Source organism: Lytechinus variegatus, chromosome 1, assembly GCF_018143015.1.
Source record: "Lytechinus variegatus isolate NC3 chromosome 1, Lvar_3.0, whole genome shotgun sequence".
NCBI classification, from domain to species: Eukaryota; Metazoa; Echinodermata; class Echinoidea; order Temnopleuroida; family Toxopneustidae; genus Lytechinus; species Lytechinus variegatus.
The window spans coordinates 52,936,296-52,962,631 of record NC_054740.1 but is presented as its reverse complement, the minus strand read 5'-3'; the positions used below and the strand labels follow the sequence as shown (position 1 = coordinate 52,962,631).

Sequence of the window (26,336 nt, the reverse complement as noted above, 5' to 3'; positions counted from 1 at the left end):
ACTCTAATGAAGGTTTTTTATTGCTGTTGGTGCAAGGTGTTGTATTATCATTTATCCAGATTTTAGGGATAGCCTGACGTAATAAAGTGTAATCAAATATCAATCTTTGCTTACTCTTCTGCGACTTAAGACGGGAATGAATTGCCATTGTAGGTAAGAAATTTCCATTCCTGAGAATATCTTTCAAAAATACTATCCCAGATTTGTACCATTCTTCAAAAAATAGGGTGTTGTTGCGAAAAGTTACATTTTTATTATGCCACAAAATTTCGTAATGTAGACCATGTAGTTTAGAGTGATATTTTAAACATGCATTCTTCTTTATCTTTAACCAGGCCTGTAATATTTCAATGTAAAAAACTGGAAGATGGTGCTTGCATATATGTTTAACATTCCAAGCATCAAAGTCTGAATTGAGGAGTAGTTTCAAACCACCTAAAACATTAAACCAATAAAGGCTGAATTTACACCACATTCCTTTACTTGACGCAAGAGTGCGCCCCAGCCATTTTAGTCGAAAGCTCAATTTTTGGGTATATAGATCAATCATGTTTACCCCTCCATTGTCCAGTTTGTTGGTCATTATAGTTCTTTTCACTTTTTCAATCTTTGTTTGCCAAATAAAATTATATATTAGAGAATTTAGTCTTTTTAACATTTTTTCAGGAATAATATCAACCATGAGAATATGTACTAACTGACTTAAACCTAGAGTTTTGACAATAGTTACTCTTCCAAAAATAGTAAGCTTTCTTTTTCTCCAATTGTCTAATAATCTTTGCAATTTCGATAGTTTATTTTCCCAGTTCATTTTACGTGCTTTTTCTATATCAGGTGAGATGTAAAACCCTAGGTATTTTGTAGGAATATCTGTCCATGATAGACCAATATCATTGAGTGACCATTTGGAGTTACTTCTCCCCACCCACATGATTACTGTTTTAGTTTTATTAAGTTTTGGACCTGCTACATTTCCAAACAACTCAAGTTCATCATTTATCAATTCAAGTGATCTTTTATCTGACACAAAGAACAGGGTATCATCAGCATATTGTAGTACTTTAACGTCACAATTATCTTCTGGTTTCAAAACAGGTATACCTCTTATGTATTCATTATTTCTTATTTTGTTAGACATAAATTCTGCTGCAAGAACAAAAAGTAATGCTGAAAGAGGGCAACCTTGTCTGATTCCCCTTTGTATTGAAAAGGACTCTGATATCAGCCATTTACTAATACAGAACTTCGAATATCTGTGTACAATATTTTTATCCATGTCTGGAAATTCTTTCCAAAATTCATTTTTTCCAAACATGAGTGCACAAAATTGATATCTATTACATCAAAAGCTTTAGAAAAGTCAACCATCATTATAGCACCATCTAAGTGTTTTCTTTTCATAAATTCAATGGTATCAATTGTAAGACGTATATTGAAGGCAGACAGACGATGTTTTATATAACCTGTTTGTTCTTCGTTAACGATATATCCAATAACCGATTGCAATCGTGCGGCCAAAACTGCGGCCATTATTTTATAGTCGCAATTTAAAAGCGAAATTGGCCTCCAGTTTTCTAGATTTCTATGGTCTCCTTTCTTATAAATCATTGTAATAAGACCAGCTTTCTGACTTTCAGACATTTCTCCATTTGTGAAGCATTCATTAAGAGCACTCAATAAAATATCTTTGATGTCATCCCAAAAGGTTTGGTAAAATTCTATGGGAATACCATCCAGACCAGGTGATTTGTTTTTATTCATAGAAAAAGCAGCACGTTTGCATTCGGCACTTGTTAACAATCCTTCACATTTATTTCTTCGCTCATCATTCAGCTTTGGAACATGTACTGAATTGATGTAATCATTTCTCTCAGTTTTATCAATATCAGATTTTCTATATAACAATGAATAAAACTTTACCACTTCCTGTAATATCTCTGTTTGTTTAGTACAATATTTATCTTTGTTTACAGATAGCAATTGGGTAATATTTTTTCTTTCTGAATTATATTTCTCTAAACCTAAAAAATAACTTGTGCACTTTTCACCTTTTTCTAACCATCTGACCCTTGCTCTAATAGCAGCACCTTTACACTCTCTTTCATATATTTGTTCTAATTCTTTTTTTATATTGATGTATTCTTTCTGTTCACTGGAATCAATGTCAACATCAATTTACTTTGGAGTTCAGCGAATCTTTTTTCTAAAATAGTCTTTTTATCTTTCTTTTTGCAGGCTTTGCTTCTACAATACCTCTGTGTGAATTCACGTGCTTTAATTTTCATATTTTCCCATATCTGCATAGAAGATAAGTGCGTATTTTCTGAAATATTGTTAATTAATAATCTAATTTTTTCTTGATAACATTTTTCTTTTAACACCTCTGTATTCATTTTCCAACATCCTCTTCCTTTTAAAATATTTGATGTTGTCAATTTGAGAGAGATAGCATTATGGTCTGCTTTAAAGCAGGGTCTTATATCACTTGATGTGACCTTTGCTTGCAGGTTTTTACTTATTAACCAATAATCAAGTCTTGATGCAACTCTCAAAGATAAATTTCTCCACGTAAATTGCTTCGTATTTAAATGGGTCTTTCTCCAAATATCTATCAATCTTCTTTGTTTACAAAGTTGAATTAGTTTTTGTGGTGTTTTATAGTATGAACTTTGACTACCTTGAACATCTTTCTTTGTATCCAATATACAATTCCAGTCACCACCTAAGATAAAAGGGGTTTTGTTTTCTGAAATATCGTAAGGAGATAACCACTTTTGCATTTTCATCAGGAAATTTTCTCTCTTTTTTCTTTCAGTAGGTGCATAGACATTGACTAAAACATAATTGTTACCTTCTATCATTACATCAAGGAGTAAAGTTCTTCCATCATTTTGTGAATCTACCTTATTAATTTTTAAAACAATTTTGTCACTTATAAGAACAGCAACACCGCAAGAATGATTGGTACCATGTGAAAAGAAACATTTTCCTCTCCATTCCATATTAATAATGGTTTCAAGTTCTTCAGTCCAGTAAGTTTCCTGCAAAAACAATATATCAACTTTTTGTTGTTTACACCATCTATATATCTGACTGCGTTTAAGTTTATTCCTTAACCCTCTTACATTCAAGCTTAAAAGGTGGCAAGAAGAAGTAGACATATTAAAAAAAGAGAATTGTAAAAGGAATTTCAAAGTAAACACACAGTGTACAAAGTTTCTTCAAAAAAGAAGAGAGTTCATCTTTTCTTTGAGGTTTTCTTTCTTGATTTTTGTTTTCGCTTAGATGCATTGCTCATTTTGTTCCGTGCTAGCACTGGATCTGGAGACTCTGCCGAGAGGTCAGACTGATGTTCAGTTACGGTGTCTTCCTCGCACTCTGAGTACTCCGCTGACACAGACTCATCTTCTTGGGAAGACGCGCTGTCATAAGATGTGTTTTCATCTGGTGAGCAACGATCGCTGACGCTTCGATCAGTTGGCTGTACGTTGTTCTCGCGATCTGAGTTGAGTCGAACTTTCTCAATGAATTGCGTGATCTTCGATTGTTGGTGATTGGTCAACTTTGGGGGTGTGGTCTGATCAGCTGTATCTGAACTTCGCTCTGGACGATTAGGGGCTACCTCTCTTGGGCGGGACACGGTAGTCGCCGGCTCACCTGGCTGGGCTGCGTTTGAAGCACGCGTGCTAGTATTGCGAGATCTCTGGTCTACGATGTCTCCGGTTACGAAGGTGAAGCGTCTCTCATCAGTATCAGAACTGTCGTGATGTCGGCGATTAGTAGACGTGGTAGGTAAAGCACGGCTCCGGCTCCGCGTCATCCTGGGTTGACTGTTGCTTCGCTTCTGATTGGGCCGTTTATCTAGTTGTCTGGCGACATGGGGAAAGTCTTTGTCGTACGGGGCGTTATCCGTATCTTGACTTTCATAGCGTTGCTGTGACACGCGCTGGGTGTCTGCTTGTAGGGACCATCGCGATGACTGGACGTTTCCTGGCCGCTGATTGGACGAAAAAACCATATCAACATTATCATTTTTTTTAAAGCGAAAACATTTATAGTAGAGTAAATACTGACATTTAAGGGCCATGTGATAAAGTGAAAGTGACAATAAAGGTGCACACATAGATTAATTCGGTGAAAACATCATAAAGAATTACCCCCGAAAAATATGAATAATTATAAACACTTTGCTCAGCAAGGTATTCTGGTCACGAAAGTAATAATTTGCTAAAGTTTAGTTCTCTTTACTCTTGACTACACCCTGTTAAGATGGTTGCCATCCGGGCAGCCAATTTGAAATCTATGAGTCCTTTTGAAATATCTGATTAGAGCACTTTGTGTCTTAAGTGTGAGATTCTCCACTTTACGTTCCGCATCAGGGATATTGTTAACATTTAATTCAGCAAGTAATAGGGCTCGTTGAATAATAAATTTAGGGCAAACATATAAGAAATGGTATATCGTTTCTCTTTCATTACAAAATTCACACAATCCAGTCGTGTGTCTTCCCTTCTTAAAAAGGAAGTCATTTAAACCCAAACCTCCCAAACATAATCTGTGGATCATTTTTTCACCTCTTTTATCTGTGCAGAGATAATCAAAGGGAGTTTTTTCGGAGACAGCTTTCTGGTATTTTTTTAATTCTGAAGTTGACTTGTCCCATCTTTCTGCCATTCCTTTCTTGCAAGAACTCTTACAATCTTTTTTGTTTCTTGGATATTCAAACCATTATTAATCTCTATTTCTTGTTTTAGGGCTGCCTTTGCATAGAAGTCAGCCGTTTCGTTTCCACTAACTCCACAGTGAGAGGGAATCCACTCTATGCAAATTAATATACCTTTATATTTTAGACAAGTAGCGGTAATTATGATTTCTCTAACGAAATTATCCTCATTGTTTTCCTTCACCGCTTCAATAGCACTCAAAGAATCGGTAAAAATTACCACTTTATTATAAACGTTCAAATTTTCCAACCACTGCAGTGCCAAGACTATGGCGACCAATTCCGATCTATACGATGATGTAAAATTTTGCATTCTTTTACATTCGATTACCCGCATAGCAGGCACGTAAAAACAAGCAGAGGCATTGCCGTGCGCCGGGTCTCTAGAACCATCAGTGTAAATATGGAGATTCTCTTTCCAAGTTGTATTAATATACTCCACAGTTGTGTTGTATTGATAAAAAATGTTGTCACTTTTGGACACAAGCTCATGCAGATTCAATGACACTTCTGGTGGAGAGAGATGCCAAGGAGGCATGGGTGTATAAGACTGAAAAGATTCAGTTGTGTAGAGTATCTCATCTTCCAAAACTCTTAATCCAAAAGGTTTTCGTGCTTTCTTATTTTTTTCGTATTCAAATTGCCAACAGTTCTTCAATGATGATTGGAGTGGGTGTTTGGCGTTTTGTCTTATTTTTGCTTTGTAAACCTTGCTAAGCATATATCTTCTCAGATCAAGTGGTAATTCACCAGTATCTACCTGTAAGGATTCCAGGGAGGTGCCCGGCAACGCCCCTGTGCACAGTTTTAAAGCCTGGTATTGAATTGTCAACAAGAAGTTCTTCACATGATCATGAGCTGAATCATATGCTTCTGCTGCATAATCCAACAATGGCCTGATGACCACTTTATAAAAATTCAAAAGGCTTTTATAACTACTTCCCCACTTTGTTCCCACTAGTCTTTTCATTATTAGGTGATCTGTCAATTGACAGATCACCTCTTGTGTTTCTACGAATTTTCTTTTTTATTTATTTCTTTATTTATTCTTTTTATTAGGTGGTCTGTCTTTGACAGATCACCTCTTAATTTCGTCAGAATTTTTTTATTTTTATTTATTTATTTTTACGGATTTTTCTTGTCGCCAAGTTATCTCAAAATAGACTTGATCAATTTCAATGAATTTCATGTCATCTATAGGATGTGTCATGGACACGTCAAAATAAGCTTTTCAAGGTCATCACGTCATGATGACGTCATCTAGGCGCCATTTTGTAAAATCACATTATCAATCACATCTCCATTATCAATTATCAAAAATCAATCAAATTTACATCACATCAACTTCAGGTCAAGAGTCATCAGGTCATGTCATCAAAAGTCACCTGGAGGTCACGACGCGCGCGTACGCGCGCGTCAAAATTTAAAAATGCTCAAAATCACTTTTTGACCAAACGAAAGTACGTTTTAGGTCATTTTAAGCATTTCAAAAATTTGCGCGCGCGCACGCATGCGTGCGCGTTTCCGCGCGTAACACCTTAACACAACGCAGAAACACCGTTTTTTTTTACATCATTGCATTGATAATAAAATTTTGAACAATTCGATACCTTGATCAACCTTCTACGACCATTAATGACGAAATTAACACCCGTTAAAGTCTGCAGCACGTGTGCGCGCGAGCTCTCACTATAGGCCATATATGGGCAAAAACATGCCTATTGAAAATTCACTGTAGCTCTTTAAATAATCCATTGACCCCAATTTTTTTTTCATATATCGATAGAGTATGAGTTGTACATTTGATTTCATGTCATCAATGTCCCTAAATTATATCGTGACGTCATCAAAATGGCGCCTAAACTAAAAATTTCATTTTTTCAAAAATGACGTCATCAAATTTATGCAAATTTGGTTGTAACTTCTCGAATATAGATCGTTTTTCGCCCAGATTTCGATATGTTGTAGTTTAGAATGTACTCTTTCTCCTCAGTTATCATGAATATTCGTTTTGAGAAACGCATCATTGCGTAAAACAGCGATGAAAAGAGGCATGTCATTTTTCCTCATTTTGCGTGTAATCTCTATGGGACATGACTTTTTCTCAAAACCAGATTCGACATTCCTCTATTTCATGAGCCATATCTCCATTTTTTCTTGTCAGTTTTCCTTAAACTTTTAGTATGTTGTAGCTGAGATTCTAAGCTTTCGGAAGTGTGCCCTTTATTTTTTGATCAGATGCCGGGATCATGCCCGTATTTCACTTGCAAAATTGGACTTGTAATTCTCAAATTGCTTACGTGTATTCTCTATGGGGAATATCGTGGCTTTGACTGCTTTCTAAAGGGCGCGGGTTCGACTCCTGGGGTGAACAAGATGAATTTTTTTTTTCACTTTTTTTTTCTTTTTGCCACTTCTTACATGATCCTTTATGATAATTTAAAGGTATAAAAGTTTAAATTTAGCAAGATTAAAACAGATTATAATTACTTTTTTTATATCACATGTATTTTGCGTGTAATCTCTATGGGACATGACCTTTTCTCAAAACTAGATTCGACATTCCTCTATTTCGTGAGCCATATCTCCATTTTTTCTTGTCAGTTTTCTTTAAGCTTTTAGTATGTTGTAGCTGAGATTCTAAGCTTTCGCCAGTGTGCCCATCATTTTTGATCAGATGCCAGGATCATGCCTGTATTTCGCTTGCAAAATTGGACTTGTAATTCTCAAAATTGCTTACGTGTATTCTCTATGGGGAATATCGTGGCTTTGACTGCTTTCTAAAGGGCGCGGGTTCGACTCCTGGGGTGAACAAGATGAATTTTTTTTTCACTTTTTTTTTCTTTTTGACACTTCTTATGATCCTTTGTGATAATTTAAAGGTATAAAAGTTTAAATTTAGCAAGATAAAAAGATTATGATTACTTTTTTTCATATCACATGTATTGTCATACATCAAAGAGACCCTTTTACAGTGCTTTATCATCTCCCGTCTTTCACAAGCATTCTATCCATAATCAACATTCAGTTGTCATCATGAAGATCACATTGATCTGCATGAACATGGTAATAGTGATCATGATGGCAATAATAAAGACAGACCACCTAATTCGTCCGCATGACGAATTAAATTAGTTAGGTGGTCTGTCATGAATATGACAGATCACCTATTATATTCGTCAGATTTTACTTTATTTATTTTTATTGCCAAATTTTGTCGCCAGGTTATCTCAAAATCGGGCCTGTCAAATTTCTTGATTTTCATGTCATGTATGGATATTATTGTGGAATCGCGAAACGAAACTTTTCAAGGTCATCAAATCGTGATGACGTCATCTAGGCGCCATTTTGTAAAATTAAATTATTGATCATATCATCGCAACTAATCATCATAAATCATTCATATTTGCACCATATTAAGTTCAGATGACAGGTCATCAGGACATGTCAACAGAGGTCATGCAAAGGTCACGACGCGCACGTACGCGCGCGTTAAAATTTTAAAATTTTCCAAATCAACCGTGGTCAAGTTTGGGTACGTTTCAGGCCATTTTGAGCATGTCAAAAATTTGCGCGCGCACAGGTATGCGTGCGCGTTCTTGCTCCTACCATCGCTATGCCTCTTCGAGTTGTCATTTATTTTGTGTCTGTCCATCGTCCATGATCTTCTGATTAATTTGATACCTCATTCAGCCTCTTACAACCAATAATACGCAAATGCGCGTCAATTCAAATGTGCCTTACACGCGCGTGCAAACTCGCAAAATAAGTCAAAAGTGGCCAAAAATATGCCTATATAAAATTCACTGTAGCTCTTCAAGGAGTCCGTTGACCCCCAATTTATTTTTCCTATTCGAATAGAGTATGAATTGGAGATATGATTTTATGCCACATTTGACCCTTAAAAACATCGTGACGTCATCAACATGGCGTCGGAACTAAAAATTAGTGTTTTCTGTTTCATGATGTCACAACACTCATGTAAATTGATTCTAATTACGTAAATATTGGTCTTTTCTCGCCAAATTTTAAATATGTTTTACCTTAGAATGTACCCTTTAGACAATATGTCCATTGTTTCATTTTAAAGCTTGTACTATTCTCAAAACTGGAATTTGTACTAGGTTTGTCATCATGACATTTTTCTACTTGCAACAATTTACATTGACAATATGTTCCCTGTTCTGCGCTCCCTGTCTGTCCGGAAGATCGTGGTCGACTGGATAACGCATCTGCCTGGTAACGCTAGGGTCGGTGGTTCAAACCTCGCTTGACTTTTTTTTTTTTTTTTTTTTTATTATTAGGTGGTCTGTCATGAATATGACAGATCACCTATTATATTCGTCAGATTTTACTTTATTTATTTTTATTGCCAAATTTTGTCGCCAGGTTATCTCAAAATCGGGCCTGTCAAATTTCTTGATTTTCATGTCATGTATGGATATTATTGTGGAATCGCGAAACGAAACTTTTCAAGGTCATCAAATCGTGATGACGTCATCTAGGCGCCATTTTGTAAAATTAAATTATTGATCATATCATCGCAACTAATCATCATAAATCATTCATATTTGCACCATATTAAGTTCAGATGACAGGTCATCAGGACATGTCAACAGAGGTCATGCAAAGGTCACGACGCGCACGTACGCGCGCGTTTAAAATTTTAAAATTTTCCAAATCAACCGTGGTCAAGTTTGGGTACGTTTCAGGCCATTTTGAGCATGTCAAAAATTTGCGCGCGCACAGGTATGCGTGCGCGTTCTTGCTCCTACCATCGCTATGCCTCTTCGAGTTGTCATTTATTTTGTGTCTGTCCATCGTCCATGATCTTCTGATTAATTTGATACCTCATTCAGCCTCTTACAACCAATAATACGCAAATGCGCGTCAATTCAAATGTGCCTTACACGCGCGTGCAAACTCGCAAAATAAGTCAAAAGTGGCCAAAAATATGCCTATATAAAATTCACTGTAGCTCTTCAAGGAGTCCGTTGACCCCCAATTTATTTTTCCTATTCGAATAGAGTATGAATTGGAGATATGATTTTATGCCACATTTGACCCTTAAAAACATCGTGACGTCATCAACATGGCGTCGGAACTAAAAATTAGTGTTTTCTGTTTCATGATGTCACAACACTCATGTAAATTGATTCTAATTACGTAAATATTGGTCTTTTCTCGCCAAATTTTAAATATGTTTTACCTTAGAATGTACCCTTTAGACAATATGTCCATTGTTTCATTTTAAAGCTTGTACTATTCTCAAAACTGGAATTTGTACTAGGTTTGTCATCATGACATTTTTCTACTTGCAACAATTTACATTGACAATATGTTCCCTGTTCTGCGCTCCCTGTCTGTCCGGAAGATCGTGGTCGACTGGATAACGCATCTGCCTGGTAACGCTAGGGTCGGTGGTTCAAACCTCGCTTGATTTTTTTTTTTTTTTTTTTCCTTTATTATTAGGTGGTCTGTCATGAATATGACAGATCACCTATTATATTCGTCAGATTTTACTTTATTTATTTTTATTGCCAAATTTTGTCGCCAGGTTATCTCAAAATCGGGCCTGTCAAATTTCTTGATTTTCATGTCATGTATGGATATTATTGTGGAATCGCGAAACGAAACTTTTCAAGGTCATCAAATCGTGATGACGTCATCTAGGCGCCATTTTGTAAAATTAAATTATTGATCATATCATCGCAACTAATCATCATAAATCATTCATATTTGCACCATATTAAGTTCAGATGACAGGTCATCAGGACATGTCAACAGAGGTCATGCAAAGGTCACGACGCGCACGTACGCGCGCGTTAAATTTTAAAATTTTCCAAATCAACCGTGGTCAAGTTTGGGTACGTTTCAGGCCATTTTGAGCATGTCAAAAATTTGCGCGCGCACAGGTATGCGTGCGCGTTCTTGCTCCTACCATCGCTATGCCTCTTCGAGTTGTCATTTATTTTGTGTCTGTCCATCGTCCATGATCTTCTGATTAATTTGATACCTCATTCAGCCTCTTACAACCAATAATACGCAAATGCGCGTCAATTCAAATGTGCCTTACACGCGCGTGCAAACTCTCAAAATAAGTCAAAAGTGGCCAAAAATATGCCTATATAAAATTCACTGTAGCTCTTCAAGGAGTCCGTTGACCCCCAATTTATTTTTCCTATTCGAATAGAGTATGAATTGGAGATATGATTTTATGCCACATTTGACCCTTAAAACATCGTGACGTCATCAACATGGCGTCGGAACTAAAAATTAGTGTTTTCTGTTTCATGATGTCACAACACTCATGTAAATTGATTCTAATTACGTAAATATTGGTCTTTTCTCGCCAAATTTTAAATATGTTTTACCTTAGAATGTACCCTTTAGACAATATGTCCATTGTTTCATTTTAAAGCTTGTACTATTCTCAAAACTGGAATTTGTACTAGGTTTGTCATCATGACATTTTTCTACTTGCAACAATTTACATTGACAATATGTTCCTGTTCTGCGCTCCCTGTCTGTCCGGAAGATCGTGGTCGACTGGATAACGCATCTGCCTGGTAACGCTAGGGTCGGTGGTTCAAACCTCGCTTGATTTTTTTTTTTTTTTTTTTTCCCTTTATTATTAGGTGGTCTGTCATGAATATGACAGATCACCTATTATATTCGTCAGATTTTACTTTATTTATTTTTATTGCCAAATTTTGTCGCCAGGTTATCTCAAAATCGGGCCTGTCAAATTTCTTGATTTTCATGTCATGTATGGATATTATTGTGGAATCGCGAAACGAAACTTTTCAAGGTCATCAATCGTGATGACGTCATCTAGGCGCCATTTTGTAAAATTAAATTATTGATCATATCATCGCAACTAATCATCATAAATCATTCATATTTGCACCATATTAAGTTCAGATGACAGGTCATCAGGACATGTCAACAGAGGTCATGCAAAGGTCACGACGCGCACGTACGCGCGCGTCAAAATTTTAAAATTTTCCAAATCAACCGTGGTCAAGTTTGGGTACGTTTCAGGCCATTTTGAGCATGTCAAGAATTTGCGCGCGCACAGGTATGCGTGCGCGTTCTTGCTCCTACCATCGCTATGCCTCTTCGAGTTGTCATTTATTTTGTGTCTGTCCATCGTCCATGATCTTCTGATTAATTTGATACCTCATTCAGCCTCTTACAACCAATAATACGCAAATGCGCGTCAATTCAAATGTGCCTTACACGCGCGTGCAACTCGCAAAATAAGTCAAAAGTGGCCAAAAATATGCCTATATAAAATTCACTGTAGCTCTTCAAGGAGTCCGTTGACCCCAATTTATTTTTTCTATTCGAATAGAGTATGAATTGGAGATATGATTTTATGCCACATTTGACCCTTAAAAACATCGTGACGTCATCAACATGGCGTCGGAACTAAAAATTAGTGTTTTCTGTTTCATGATGTCACAACACTCATGTAAATTGATTCTAATTACGTAAATATTGGTCTTTTCTCGCCAAATTTTAAATATGTTTTACCTTAGAATGTACCCTTTAGACAATATGTCCATTGTTTCATTTTAAAGCTTGTACTATTCTCAAAACTGGAATTTGTACTAGGTTTGTCATCATGACATTTTCTACTTGCAACAATTTACATTGACAATATGTTCCTGTTCTGCGCTCCCTGTCTGTCCGGAAGATCGTGGTCGACTGGATAACGCATCTGCCTGGTAACGCTAGGGTCGGTGGTTCAAACCTCGCTTGATTTTTTTTTTTTTTTTTTTCCTTTATTATTAGGTGGTCTGTCATGAATATGACAGATCACCTATTATATTCGTCAGATTTTACTTTATTTATTTTTATTGCCAAATTTTGTCGCCAGGTTATCTCAAAATCGGGCCTGTCAAATTTCTTGATTTTCATGTCATGTATGGATATTATTGTGGAATCGCGAAACGAAACTTTTCAAGGTCATCAAATCGTGATGACGTCATCTAGGCGCCATTTTGTAAAATTAAATTATTGATCATATCATCGCAACTAATCATCATAAATCATTCATATTTGCACCATATTAAGTTCAGATGACAGGTCATCAGGACATGTCAACAGAGGTCATGCAAAGGTCACGACGCGCACGTACGCGCGCGTCAAAATTTTAAAATTTTCCAAATCAACGTGGTCAAGTTTGGGTACGTTTCAGGCCATTTTGAGCATGTCAAAAATTTGCGCGCGCACAGGTATGCGTGCGCGTTCTTGCTCCTACCATCGCTATGCCTCTTCGAGTTGTCATTTATTTTGTGTCTGTCCATCGTCCATGATCTTCTGATTAATTTGATACCTCATTCAGCCTCTTACAACCAATAATACGCAAATGCGCGTCAATTCAAATGTGCTTACACGCGCGTGCAAACTCGCAAAATAAGTCAAAAGTGGCAAAAATATGCCTATATAAAATTCACTGTAGCTCTTCAAGGAGTCCGTTGACCCCAATTTATTTTTCCTATTCGAATAGAGTATGAATTGGAGATATGATTTTATGCCACATTTGACCCTTAAAAACATCGTGACGTCATCAACATGGCGTCGGAACTAAAAATTAGTGTTTTCTGTTTCATGATGTCACAACACTCATGTAAATTGATTCTAATTACGTAAATATTGGTCTTTTCTCGCCAAATTTTAAATATGTTTTACCTTAGAATGTACCTTTAGACAATATGTCCATTGTTTCATTTTAAAGCTTGTACTATTCTCAAAACTGGAATTTGTACTAGGTTTGTCATCATGACATTTTTCTACTTGCAACAATTTACATTGACAATATGTTCCTGTTCTGCGCTCCTGTCTGTCCGGAAGATCGTGGTCGACTGGATAACGCATCTGCCTGGTAACGCTAGGGTCGGTGGTTCAAACCTCGCTTGATTTTTTTTTTTTTTTTTTCCCTTTATTATTAGGTGGTCTGTCATGAATATGACAGATCACCTATTATATTCGTCAGATTTTACTTTATTTATTTTTATTGCCAAATTTTGTCGCCAGGTTATCTCAAAATCGGGCCTGTCAAATTTCTTGATTTTCATGTCATGTATGGATATTATTGTGGAATCGCGAAACGAAACTTTTCAAGGTCATCAAATCGTGATGACGTCATCTAGGCGCCATTTTGTAAAATTAAATTATTGATCATATCATCGCAACTAATCATCATAAATCATTCATATTTGCACCATATTAAGTTCAGATGACAGGTCATCAGGACATGTCAACAGAGGTCATGCAAAGGTCACGACGCGCACGTACGCGCGCGTCAAAATTTTAAATTTTCCAAATCAACCGTGGTCAAGTTTGGGTACGTTTCAGGCCATTTTGAGCATGTCAAAAATTTGCGCGCGCACAGGTATGCGTGCGCGTTCTTGCTCCTACCATCGCTATGCCTCTTCGAGTTGTCATTTATTTTGTGTCTGTCCATCGTCCATGATCTTCTGATTAATTTGATACCTCATTCAGCCTCTTACAACCAATAATACGCAAATGCGCGTCAATTCAAATGTGCCTTACACGCGCGTGCAAACTCGCAAAATAAGTCAAAAGTGGCCAAAAATATGCCTATATAAAATTCACTGTAGCTCTTCAAGGAGTCCGTTGACCCCCAATTTATTTTTCCTATTCGAATAGAGTATGAATTGGAGATATGATTTTATGCCACATTTGACCCTTAAAAACATCGTGACGTCATCAACATGGCGTCGGAACTAAAAATTAGTGTTTTCTGTTTCATGATGTCACAACACTCATGTAAATTGATTCTAATTACGTAAATATTGGTCTTTTCTCGCCAAATTTTAAATATGTTTTACCTTAGAATGTACCCTTTAGACAATATGTCCATTGTTTCATTTTAAAGCTTGTACTATTCTCAAAACTGGAATTTGTACTAGGTTTGTCATCATGACATTTTTCTACTTGCAACAATTTACATTGACAATATGTTCCCTGTTCTGCGCTCCCTGTCTGTCCGGAAGATCGTGGTCGATGGATAACGCATCTGCCTGGTAACGCTAGGGTCGGTGGTTCAAACCTCGCTTGATTTTTTTTTTTTTTTTTTTTCCTTTATTATTAGGTGGTCTGTCATGAATATGACAGATCACCTATTATATTCGTCAGATTTTACTTTATTTATTTATTGCCAAATTTTGTCGCCAGGTTATCTCAAAATCGGGCCTGTCAAATTTCTTGATTTTCATGTCATGTATGGATATTATTGTGGAATCGCGAAACGAAACTTTTCAAGGTCATCAAATCGTGATGACGTCATCTAGGCGCCATTTTGTAAAATTAAATTATTGATCATATCATCGCAACTAATCATCATAAATCATTCATATTTGCACCATATTAAGTTCAGATGACAGGTCATCAGGACATGTCAACAGAGGTCATGCAAAGGTCACGACGCGCACGTACGCGCGCGTCAAAATTTTAAAATTTTCCAAATCAACCGTGGTCAAGTTTGGGTACGTTTCAGGCCATTTTGAGCATGTCAAAAATTTGCGCGCGCACAGGTATGCGTGCGCGTTCTTGCTCCTACCATCGCTATGCCTCTTCGAGTTGTCATTTATTTTGTGTCTGTCCATCGTCCATGATCTTCTGATTAATTTGATACCTCATTCAGCCTCTTACAACCAATAATACGCAAATGCGCGTCAATTCAAATGTGCCTTACACGCGCGTGCAAACTCGCAAAATAAGTCAAAAGTGGCAAAAATATGCCTATATAAAATTCACTGTAGCTCTTCAGGAGTGTCGTTGACCCCAATTTATTTTTCCTATTCGAATAGAGTATGAATTGGAGATATGATTTTATGCCACATTTGACCCTTAAAAACATCGTGACGTCATCAACATGGCGTCGGAACTAAAATTAGTGTTTTCTGTTTCATGATGTCACAACACTCATGTAAATTGATTCTAATTACGTAAATATTGGTCTTTTCTCGCCAAATTTTAAATATGTTTTACCTTAGAATGTACCCTTTAGACAATATGTCCATTGTTTCATTTTAAAGCTTGTACTATTCTCAAAACTGGAATTTGTACTAGGTTTGTCATCATGACATTTTTCTACTTGCAACAATTTACATTGACAATATGTTTCCTGTTCTGCGCTCCCTGTCTGTCCGGAAGATCGTGGTCGACTGGATAACGCATCTGCCTGGTAACGCTAGGGTCGGTGGTTCAAACCTCGCTTGACTCTTTTTTTTTTTTTTTTTTTTTCCTTTATTATTAGGTGGTCTGTCATGAATATGACAGATCACCTATTATATTCGTCAGATTTTACTTTATTTATTTTTATTGCCAAATTTTGTCGCAGGTTATCTCAAAATCGGGCCTGTCAAATTTCTTGATTTTCATGTCATGTATGGATATTATTGTGGAATCGCGAAACGAAACTTTTCAAGGTCATCAAATCGTGATGACGTCATCTAGGCGCCATTTTGTAAAATTAAATTATTGATCATATCATCGCAACTAATCATCATAAATCATTCATATTTGCACCATATTAAGTTCAGATGACAGGTCATCAGGACATGTCAACAGAGGTCATGCAAAGGTCACGACGCGCACGTACGCGCGCGTCAAAATTTTAAAATTTTCCAAATCAACCGTGGTCAAGTTTGGGTACGTTTCAGGCCATTTTGAGCATGTCAAAAATTTGCGCGCGCACAGGTATGCGTGCGCGTTCTTGCTCCTACCATCGCTATGCCTCTTCGAGTTGTCATTTATTTTGTGTCTGTCCATCGTCCATGATCTTCTGATTAATTTGATACCTCATTCAGCCTCTTACAACCAATAATACGCAAATGCGCGTCATTCAAATGTGCCTTACACGCGCGTGCAAACTCGCAAAATAAGTCAAAAGTGGCCAAAAATATGCCTATATAAAATTCACTGTAGCTCTTCAAGGAGTCCGTTGACCCCCAATTTATTTTTCCTATTCGAATAGAGTATGAATTGGAGATATGATTTTATGCCACATTTGACCCTTAAAAACATCGTGACGTCATCAACATGGCGTCGGAACTAAAAATTAGTGTTTTCTGTTTCATGATGTCACAACACTCATGTAAATTGATTCTAATTACGTAAATATTGGTCTTTTCTCGCCAAATTTTAAATATGTTTACCTTAGAATGTACCCTTTAGACAATATGTCCATTGTTTCATTTTAAAGCTTGTACTATTCTCAAAACTGGAATTTGTACTAGGTTTGTCATCATGACATTTTTCTACTTGCAACAATTTACATTGACAATATGTTCCTGTTCTGCGCTCCCTGTCTGTCCGGAAGATCGTGGTCGACTGGATAACGCATCTGCCTGGTAACGCTAGGGTCGGTGGTTCAAACCTCGCTTGACTTTTTTTTTTTTTTTTTTTTCCCTTTATTATTAGGTGGTCTGTCATGAATATGACAGATCACCTATTATATTCGTCAGATTTTACTTTATTTATTTTTATTGCCAAATTTTGTCGCCAGGTTATCTCAAAATCGGGCCTGTCAAATTTCTTGATTTTCATGTCATGTATGGATATTATTGTGGAATCGCGAAACGAAACTTTTCAAGGTCATCAAATCGTGATGACGTCATCTAGGCGCCATTTTGTAAAATTAAATTATTGATCATATCATCGCAACTAATCATCATAAATCATTCATATTTGCACATATTAAGTTCAGATGACAGGTCATCAGGACATGTCAACAGAGGTCATGCAAAGGTCACGACGCGCACGTACGCGCGCGTCAAAATTTTAAAATTTTCCAAATCAACCGTGGTCAAGTTTGGGTACGTTTCAGGCCATTTTGAGCATGTCAAAATTTGCGCGCGCACAGGTATGCGTGCGCGTTCTTGCTCCTACCATCGCTATGCCTCTTCGAGTTGTCATTTATTTTGTGTCTGTCCATCGTCCATGATCTTCTGATTAATTTGATACCTCATTCAGCCTCTTACAACCAATAATACGCAAATGCGCGTCAATTCAAATGTGCCTTACACGCGCGTGCAAACTCGCAAAATAAGTCAAAAGTGGCCAAAAAATATGCCTATATAAAATTCACTGTAGCTCTTCAAGGAGTCCGTTGACCCCAATTTATTTTTCCTATTCGAATAGAGTATGAATTGGAGATATGATTTTATGCCACATTTGACCCTTAAAAACATCGTGACGTCATCAACATGGCGTCGGAACTAAAAATTAGTGTTTTCTGTTTCATGATGTCACAACACTCATGTAAATTGATTCTAATTACGTAAATATTGGTCTTTTCTCGCCAAATTTTAAATATGTTTTACCTTAGAATGTACCCTTTAGACAATATGTCCATTGTTTCATTTTAAAGCTTGTACTATTCTCAAAACTGGAATTTGTACTAGGTTTGTCATCATGACATTTTTCTACTTGCAACAATTTACATTGACAATATGTTCCTGTTCTGCGCTCCCTGTCTGTCCGGAAGATCGTGGTCGACTGGATAACGCATCTGCCTGGTAACGCTAGGGTCGGTGGTTCAAACCTCGCTTGATTTTTTTTTTTTTTTTTTTTCCCTTTATTATTAGGTGGTCTGTCATGAATATGACAGATCACCTATTATATTCGTCAGATTTTACTTTATTTATTTTTATTGCCAAATTTTGTCGCCAGGTTATCTCAAATCGGGCCTGTCAAATTTCTTGATTTTCATGTCATGTATGGATATTATTGTGGAATCGCGAAACGAACTTTTCAAGGTCATCAAATCGTGATGACGTCATCATCTAGGCGCCATTTTGTAAAATTAAATTATTGATCATATCATCGCAACTAATCATCATAAATCATTCATATTTGCACATATTAAGTTCAGATGACAGGTCATCAGGACATGTCAACAGAGGTCATGCAAAGGTCACGACGCGCACGTACGCGCGCGTTAAAATTTTAAAATTTTCAAATCAACCGTGGTCAAGTTTGGGTACGTTTCAGGCCATTTTGAGCATGTCAAAAATTTGCGCGCGCACAGGTATGCGTGCGCGTTCTTGCTCCTACCATCGCTATGCCTCTTCGAGTTGTCATTTATTTTGTGTCTGTCCATCGTCCATGATCTTCTGATTAATTTGATACCTCATTCAGCCTCTTACAACCAATAATACGCAAATGCGCGTCAATTCAAATGTGCCTTACACGCGCGTGCAAACTCGCAAAATAAGTCAAAAGTGGCCAAAAATATGCCTATATAAATTCACTGTAGCTCTTCAAGGAGTCCGTTGACCCCCAATTTATTTTTCCTATTCGAATAGAGTATGAATTGGAGATATGATTTTATGCCACATTTGACCCTTAAAAAACATCGTGACGTCATCAACATGGCGTCGGAACTAAAAATTAGTGTTTTCTGTTTCATGATGTCACAACACTCATGTAAATTGATTCTAATTACGTAAATATTGGTCTTTTCTCGCCAAATTTTAAATATGTTTTACCTTAGAATGTACCCTTTAGACAATATGTCCATTGTTTCATTTTAAAGCTTGTACTATTCTCAAAACTGGAATTTGTACTAGGTTTGTCATCATGACATTTTTCTACTTGCAACAATTTACATTGACAATATTTTCCTGTTCTGCGCTCCCTGTCTGTCCGGAAGATCGTGGTCGACTGGATAACGCATCTGCCTGGTAACGCTAGGGTCGGTGGTTCAAACCTCGCTTGATTTTTTTTTTTTTTTTTTTCCCTTTATTATTAGGTGGTCTGTCATGAATATGACAGATCACCTATTATATTCGTCAGATTTTACTTTATTTATTTTTATTGCCAAATTTTGTCGCCAGGTTATCTCAAAATCGGGCCTGTCAAATTTCTTGATTTTCATGTCATGTATGGATATTATTGTGGAATCGCGAAACGAAACTTTTCAAGGTCATCAAATCGTGATGACGTCATCTAGGCGCCATTTGTAAAATTAAATTATTGATCATATCATCGCAACTAATCATCATAAATCATTCATATTTGCCATATTAAGTTCAGATGACAGGTCATCAGGACATGTCAACAGAGGTCATGCAAAGGTCACGACGCGCACGTACGCGCGCGTCAAAATTTTAAAATTTTCCAAATCAACCGTGGTCAAGTTTGGGTACGTTTCAGGCCATTTTGAGCATGTCAAAAATTTGCGCGCGCACAGGTATGCGTGCGCGTTCTTGCTCCTACCATCGCTATGCCTCTTCGAGTTGTCATTTATTTTGTGTCTGTCCATCGTCCATGATCTTCTGATTAATTTGATACCTCATTCAGCCTCTTACAACCAATAATACGCAAATGCGCGTCAATTCAAATGTGCCTTACACGCGCGTGCAAACTCGCAAATAAGTCAAAAGTGGCCAAAAATATGCCTATATAAAATTCACTGTAGCTCTTCAAGGAGTCCGTTGACCCCCAATTTATTTTTCCTATTCGAATAGAGTATGAATTGGAGATATGATTTTATGCCACTTTGACCCTTAAAAACATCGTGACGTCATCAACATGGCGTCGGAACTAAAAATTAGTGTTTTCTGTTTCATGATGTCACAACACTCATGTAAATTGATTCTAATTACGTAAATATTGGTCTTTTCTCGCCAAATTTTAAATATGTTTTACCTTAGAATGTACCCTTTAGACAATATGTCCATTGTTTCATTTTAAAGCTTGTACTATTCTCAAAACTGGAATTTGTACTAGGTTTGTCATCATGACATTTTTCTACTTGCAACAATTTACATTGACAATATGTTTCCTGTTCTGCGCTCCCTGTCTGTCCGGAAGATCGTGGTCGACTGGATAACGCATCTGCCTGGTAACGCTAGGGTCGGTGGTTCAACCTCGCTTGATTTTTTTTTTTTTTTTTTTTCCCTTTATTATTAGGTGGTCTGTCATGAATATGACAGATCACCTATTATATTCGTCAGATTTTACTTTATTTATTTTTATTGCCAAATTTTGTCGCCAGGTTATCTCAAAATCGGGCCTGTCAAATTTCTTGATTTTCATGTCATGTATGGATATTATTGTGGAATCGCGAAACGAAACTTTTCAAGGTCATCAAATCGTGATGACGTCATCTAGGCGCCATTTTGTAAAATTAAATTATTGATCATATCATCGCAACTAATCATCATAAATCATTCATATTTGCACCATATTAAGTTCAGATGACAGGTCATCAGGACATGTCAACAGAGGTCATGCAAAGGTCACGACGCGCACGTACGCGCGCGTCAAAATTTTAAAATTTTCCAAATCAACCGTGGTCAAGTTTTGGTACGTTTCAGGCCATTTTGAGCATGTCAAAAATTTGCGCGCGCACAGGTATGCGTGCGCGTTCTTGCTCCTACCATCGCTATGCCTCTTCGAGTTGTCATTTATTTTGTGTCTGTCCATCGTCCATGATCTTCTGATTAATTTGATACCTCATTCAGCCTCTTACAACCAATAATACGCAAATGCGCGTCAATTCAAATGTGCCTTACACGCGCGTGCAAACTCGCAAAATAAGTCAAAAGTGGCCAAAAATATGCCTATATAAAATTCACTGTAGCTCTTCAAGGAGTCCGTTGACCCCCAATTTTTTTTTTCTATTCGAATAGAGTATGAATTGGAGATATGATTTTATGCCACATTTGACCCTTAAAAACATCGTGACGTCATCAACATGGCGTCGGAACTAAAAATTAGTGTTTTCTGTTTCATGATGTCACAACACTCATGTAAATTGATTCTAATTACGTAAATATTGGTCTTTTCTCGCCAAATTTTAAATATGTTTTACCTTAGAATGTACCCTTTAGACAATATGTCCATTGTTTCATTTTAAAGCTTGTACTATTCTCAAAACTGGAATTTGTACTAGGTTTGTCATCATGACATTTTTCTACTTGCAACAATTTACATTGACAATATGTTTCCTGTTCTGCGCTCCCTGTCTGTCCGGAAGATCGTGGTCGACTGGATAACGCATCTGCCTGGTAACGCTAGGGTCGGTGGTTCAAACCTCGCTTGACTTTTTTTTTTTTTTTTTTTCCTTTATTATTAGGTGGTCTGTCATGAATATGACAGATCACCTATTATATTCGTCAGATTTTACTTTATTTTTTTTATTGCCAAATTTTGTCGCCAGGTTATCTCAAAATCGGGCCTGTCAAATTTCTTGATTTTCATGTCATGTATGGATATTATTGTGGAATCGCGAAACGAAACTTTTCAAGGTCATCAAATCGTGATGACGTCATCTAGGCGCCATTTTGTTAAATTAATTATTGATCATATCATCGCAAACTAATCATCATAATCATTCATATTTGCACCATATTAAGTTCAGATGACAGGTCATCAGGACATGTCAACAGAGGTCATGCAAAGGTCACGACGCGCACGTACGCGCGCGTCAAAATTTTAAAATTTTCCAAATCAACCGTGGTCAAGTTTGGGTACGTTTCAGGCCATTTTGAGCATGTCAAAAATTTGCGCGCGCACAGGTATGCGTGCGCGTTTCTTGCTCCTACCATCGCTATGCCTCTTCGAGTTGTCATTTATTTTGTGTCTGTCCATCGTCCATGATCTTCTGATTAATTTGATACCTCATTCAGCCTCTTACAACCAATAATACGCAAATGCGCGTCAATTCAAATGTGCCTTACACGCGCGTGCAAACTCGCAAAATAAGTCAAAAGTGGCCAAAAATATGCCTATATAAAAATTCACTGTAGCTCTTCAAGGAGTCCGTTGACCCCCAATTTATTTTTCCTATTCGAATAGAGTATGAATTGGAGATATGATTTTATGCCACATTTGACCTTAAAAAACATCGTGACGTCATCAACATGGCGTCGGAACTAAAAATTAGTGTTTTCTGTTTCATGATGTCACAAACTCATGTAAATTGATTCTAATTACGTAAATATTGGTCTTTTCTCGCCAAATTTTAAATATGTTTTACCTTAGAATGTACCCTTTAGACAATATGTCCATTGTTTCATTTTAAAGCTTGTACTATTCTCAAAACTGGAATTTGTACTAGGTTTGTCATCATGACATTTTTCTACTTGCAACAATTTACATTGACAATATGTTTCTGTTCTGCGCTCCCTGTCTGTCCGGAAGATCGTGGTCGACTGGATAACGCATCTGCCTGGTAACGCTAGGGTCGGTGGTTCAAACCTCGCTTGATTTTTTTTTTTTTTTTTTTTCCTTTATTATTAGGTGGTCTGTCATGAATATGACAGATCACCTATTATATTCGTCAGATTTTACTTTATTTATTTTTATTGCCAAATTTTGTCGCCAGGTTATCTCAAAATCGGGCCTGTCAAATTTCTTGATTTTCATGTCATGTATGGATTATTATTGTGGAATCGCGAAACGAAATTTTCAAGGTCATCAAATCGTGATGACGTCATCTAGGCGCCATTTTGTAAATTAAATTATTGATCATATCATCGCAACTAATCATCATAAATCATTCATATTTGCACCATATTAAGTTCAGATGACAGGTCATCAGGACATGTCAACAGAGGTCATGCAAAGGTCACGACGCGCACGTACGCGCGCGTCAAAATTTTAAAATTTTCCAAATCAACCGTGGTCAAGTTTGGGTAGTTCGTTTCAGGCCATTTTGAGCATGTCAAAAATTTGCGCGCGCACAGGTATGCGTGCGCGTTCTTGCTCCTACATCGCTATGCCTCTTCGAGTTGTCATTTATTTTGTGTCTGTCCATCGTCCATGATCTTCTGATTAATTTGATACCTCATTCAGCCTCTTACAACCAATAATACGCAAATGCGCGTCAATTCAAATGTGCCTTACACGCGCGTGCAAACTCGCAAAATAAGTCAAAAGTGGCCAAAATATGCCTTTATAAAAATTCACTGTAGCTCTTCAAGGAGTCCGTTGACCCCCAATTTTTTTTCCTATTCGAATAGAGTATGAATTGGAGATATGATTTTATGCACATTTGACCCTTAAAACATCGTGACGTCATCAACATGGCGTCGGAACTAAAAATTAGTGTTTTCTGTTTCATGATGTCACAACACTCATGTAAATTGATTCTAATTACGTAAATATTGGTCTTTTCTCGCCAAATTTTAAATATGTTTTACCTTAGAATGTACCCTTTAGACAATATGTCCATTGTTTCATTTTAAAGCTTGTACTATTCTCAAAACTGGAATTTGTACTAGGTTTGTCATCATGACATTTTTCTACTTGCAACAATTTACATTGACAATATGTTCCCTGTTCTGCGCTCCCTGTCTGTCGGAAGATCGTGGTCGACTGGATAACGCATCTGCCTGGTAACGCTAGGGTCGGTGGTTCAAACCTCGCTTGACTCTTTTTTTTTTTTTTTTTTCCTTTATTATTAGGTGGTCTGTCATGAATATGACAGATCACCTATTATATTCGTCAGATTTTACTTTATTTATTTTTATTGCCAAATTTGTCGCCAGGTTATCTCAAAATCGGGCCTGTCAAATTTCTTGATTTTCATGTCATGTATGGATATTATTGTGGAATCGCGAAACGAAACTTTCAAGGTCATCAAATCGTGATGACGTCATCTAGGCGCCATTTTGTAAAATTAAATTATTGATCATATCATCGCAACTAATCATCATAAATCATTCATATTTGCACCATATTAAGTTCAGATGACAGGTCATCAGGACATGTCAACAGAGGTCATGCAAAGGTCACGACGCGCACGTACGCGCGCGTTCAAAATTTTAAAATTTTCCAAATCAACCGTGGTCAAGTTTGGGTACGTTTCAGGCCATTTTGAGCATGTCAAAAATTTGCGCGCGCACAGGTATGCGTGCGCGTTCTTGCTCCTACCATCGCTATGCCTCTTCGAGTTGTCATTTATTTTGTGTCTGTCCATCGTCCATGATCTTTGATTAATTTGATACCTCATTCAGCCTCTTACAACCAATAATACGCAAATGCGCGTCAATTCAATTGTGCCTTACACGCGCGTGCAAACTCGCAAATAAGTCAAAAGTGGCCAAAAATATGCCTATATAAAATTCACTGTAGCTCTTCAAGGAGTCCGTTGACCCCCAATTTATTTTTCCTATTCGAATAGAGTATGAATTGGAGATATGATTTTATGCCACATTTGACCCTTAAAAACATCGTGACGTCATCAACATGGCGTCGGAACTAAAAATTAGTGTTTTCTGTTTCATGATGTCACAACACTCATGTAAATTGATTCTAATTACGTAAATATTGGTCTTTTCTCGCCAATTTTAAATATGTTTTACCTTAGAATGTACCCTTTAGACAATATGTCCATTGTTTCATTTTAAAGCTTGTACTATTCTCAAAACTGGAATTTGTACTAGGTTTGTCATCATGACATTTTTCTACTTGCAACAATTTACATTGACAATATGTTCCCTGTTCTGCGCTCCCTGTCTGTCCGGAAGATCGTGGTCGACTGGATAACGCATCTGCCTGGTAACGCTAGGGTCGGTGGTTCAAACCTCGCTTGATTTTTTTTTTTTTTTTTTTCCTTTATTATTAGGTGGTCTGTCATGAATATGACAGATCACCTATTATATTCGTCAGATTTTCTTTATTTATTTTTATTGCCAATTTTGTCGCCAGGTTATCTCAAAATCGGGCTGTCAAATTTCTTGATTTTCATGTCATGTATGGATATTATTGTGGAATCGCGAAACGAAACTTTTCAAGGTCATCAAATATCGTGATGACGTCATCTAGGCGCCATTTTGTAAAATTAAATTATTGATCATATCATCGCTAATCATCATAAAATCATTCATATTTGCACCATATTAAGTTCAGATGACAGGTCATCAGGACATGTCAACAGAGGGGTCTGCAAAGGTCACGACGCGCACGTACGCGCGCGTCAAAATTTTAAAATTTTCCAAATCAACCGTGGTCAAGTTTGGGTACGTTTCAGGCCATTTTGAGCATGTCAAAATTTGCGCGCGCACAGGTATGCGTGCGCGTTCTTGCTCCTACCATCGCTATGCCTCTTCGAGTTGTCATTTATTTTTTTGTGTCTGTCCATGTCCATGATCTTCTGATTAATTTGATACCTCATTCAGCTCTTACAACCAATAATACGCAAATGCGCGTCAATTCAAATGTGCCTTACACGCGCGTGCAAACTCGCAAAATAAGTCAAAAGTGGCAAAAATATGCTATATAAAATTCACTGTAGCTCTTCAAGGAGTCCGTTGACCCCCAAATATTTTTCCTATTCGAATAGAGTATGAATTGGAGATATGATTTTATGCACATTTGACCCTTAAAAACATCGTGACGTCATCAACATGGCGTCGGAACTAAAAATTAGTGTTTTCTGTTTCATGATGTCACAACACTCATGTAAATTGTTCTAATTACGTAAATATTGGTCTTTTCGGCCAAAATTTTAAATATTGTGTTACCTTAGAATGTACTTTAGACAATATGTCATTGTTTCTTTTAAAGCTTTTTATATTCTCAAAACTGGAATTTGTACTAAGTTTGTCATCATGACATTTTT

General features: G+C 36.9%; 1 protein-coding gene across 1 annotated transcript in view; it reads right to left on the bottom strand.

The window, feature by feature from the left end:
- Window positions 1–26,336, bottom strand: part of LOC121430987 — a 34,329-nt gene that overhangs the window by 6,542 nt on the left and 1,451 nt on the right. Inside the window, exons 2-3 of the mRNA XM_041628441.1 lie at window positions 5,055–5,696; window positions 3,317–3,997 (exon numbers count right to left, since the gene is read on the bottom strand). Coding sequence (XP_041484375.1) covers window positions 3,317–3,997; window positions 5,055–5,696 — 1,323 coding nt within the window. The remainder of the gene's footprint in view (window positions 1–3,316; window positions 3,998–5,054; window positions 5,697–26,336) is intronic.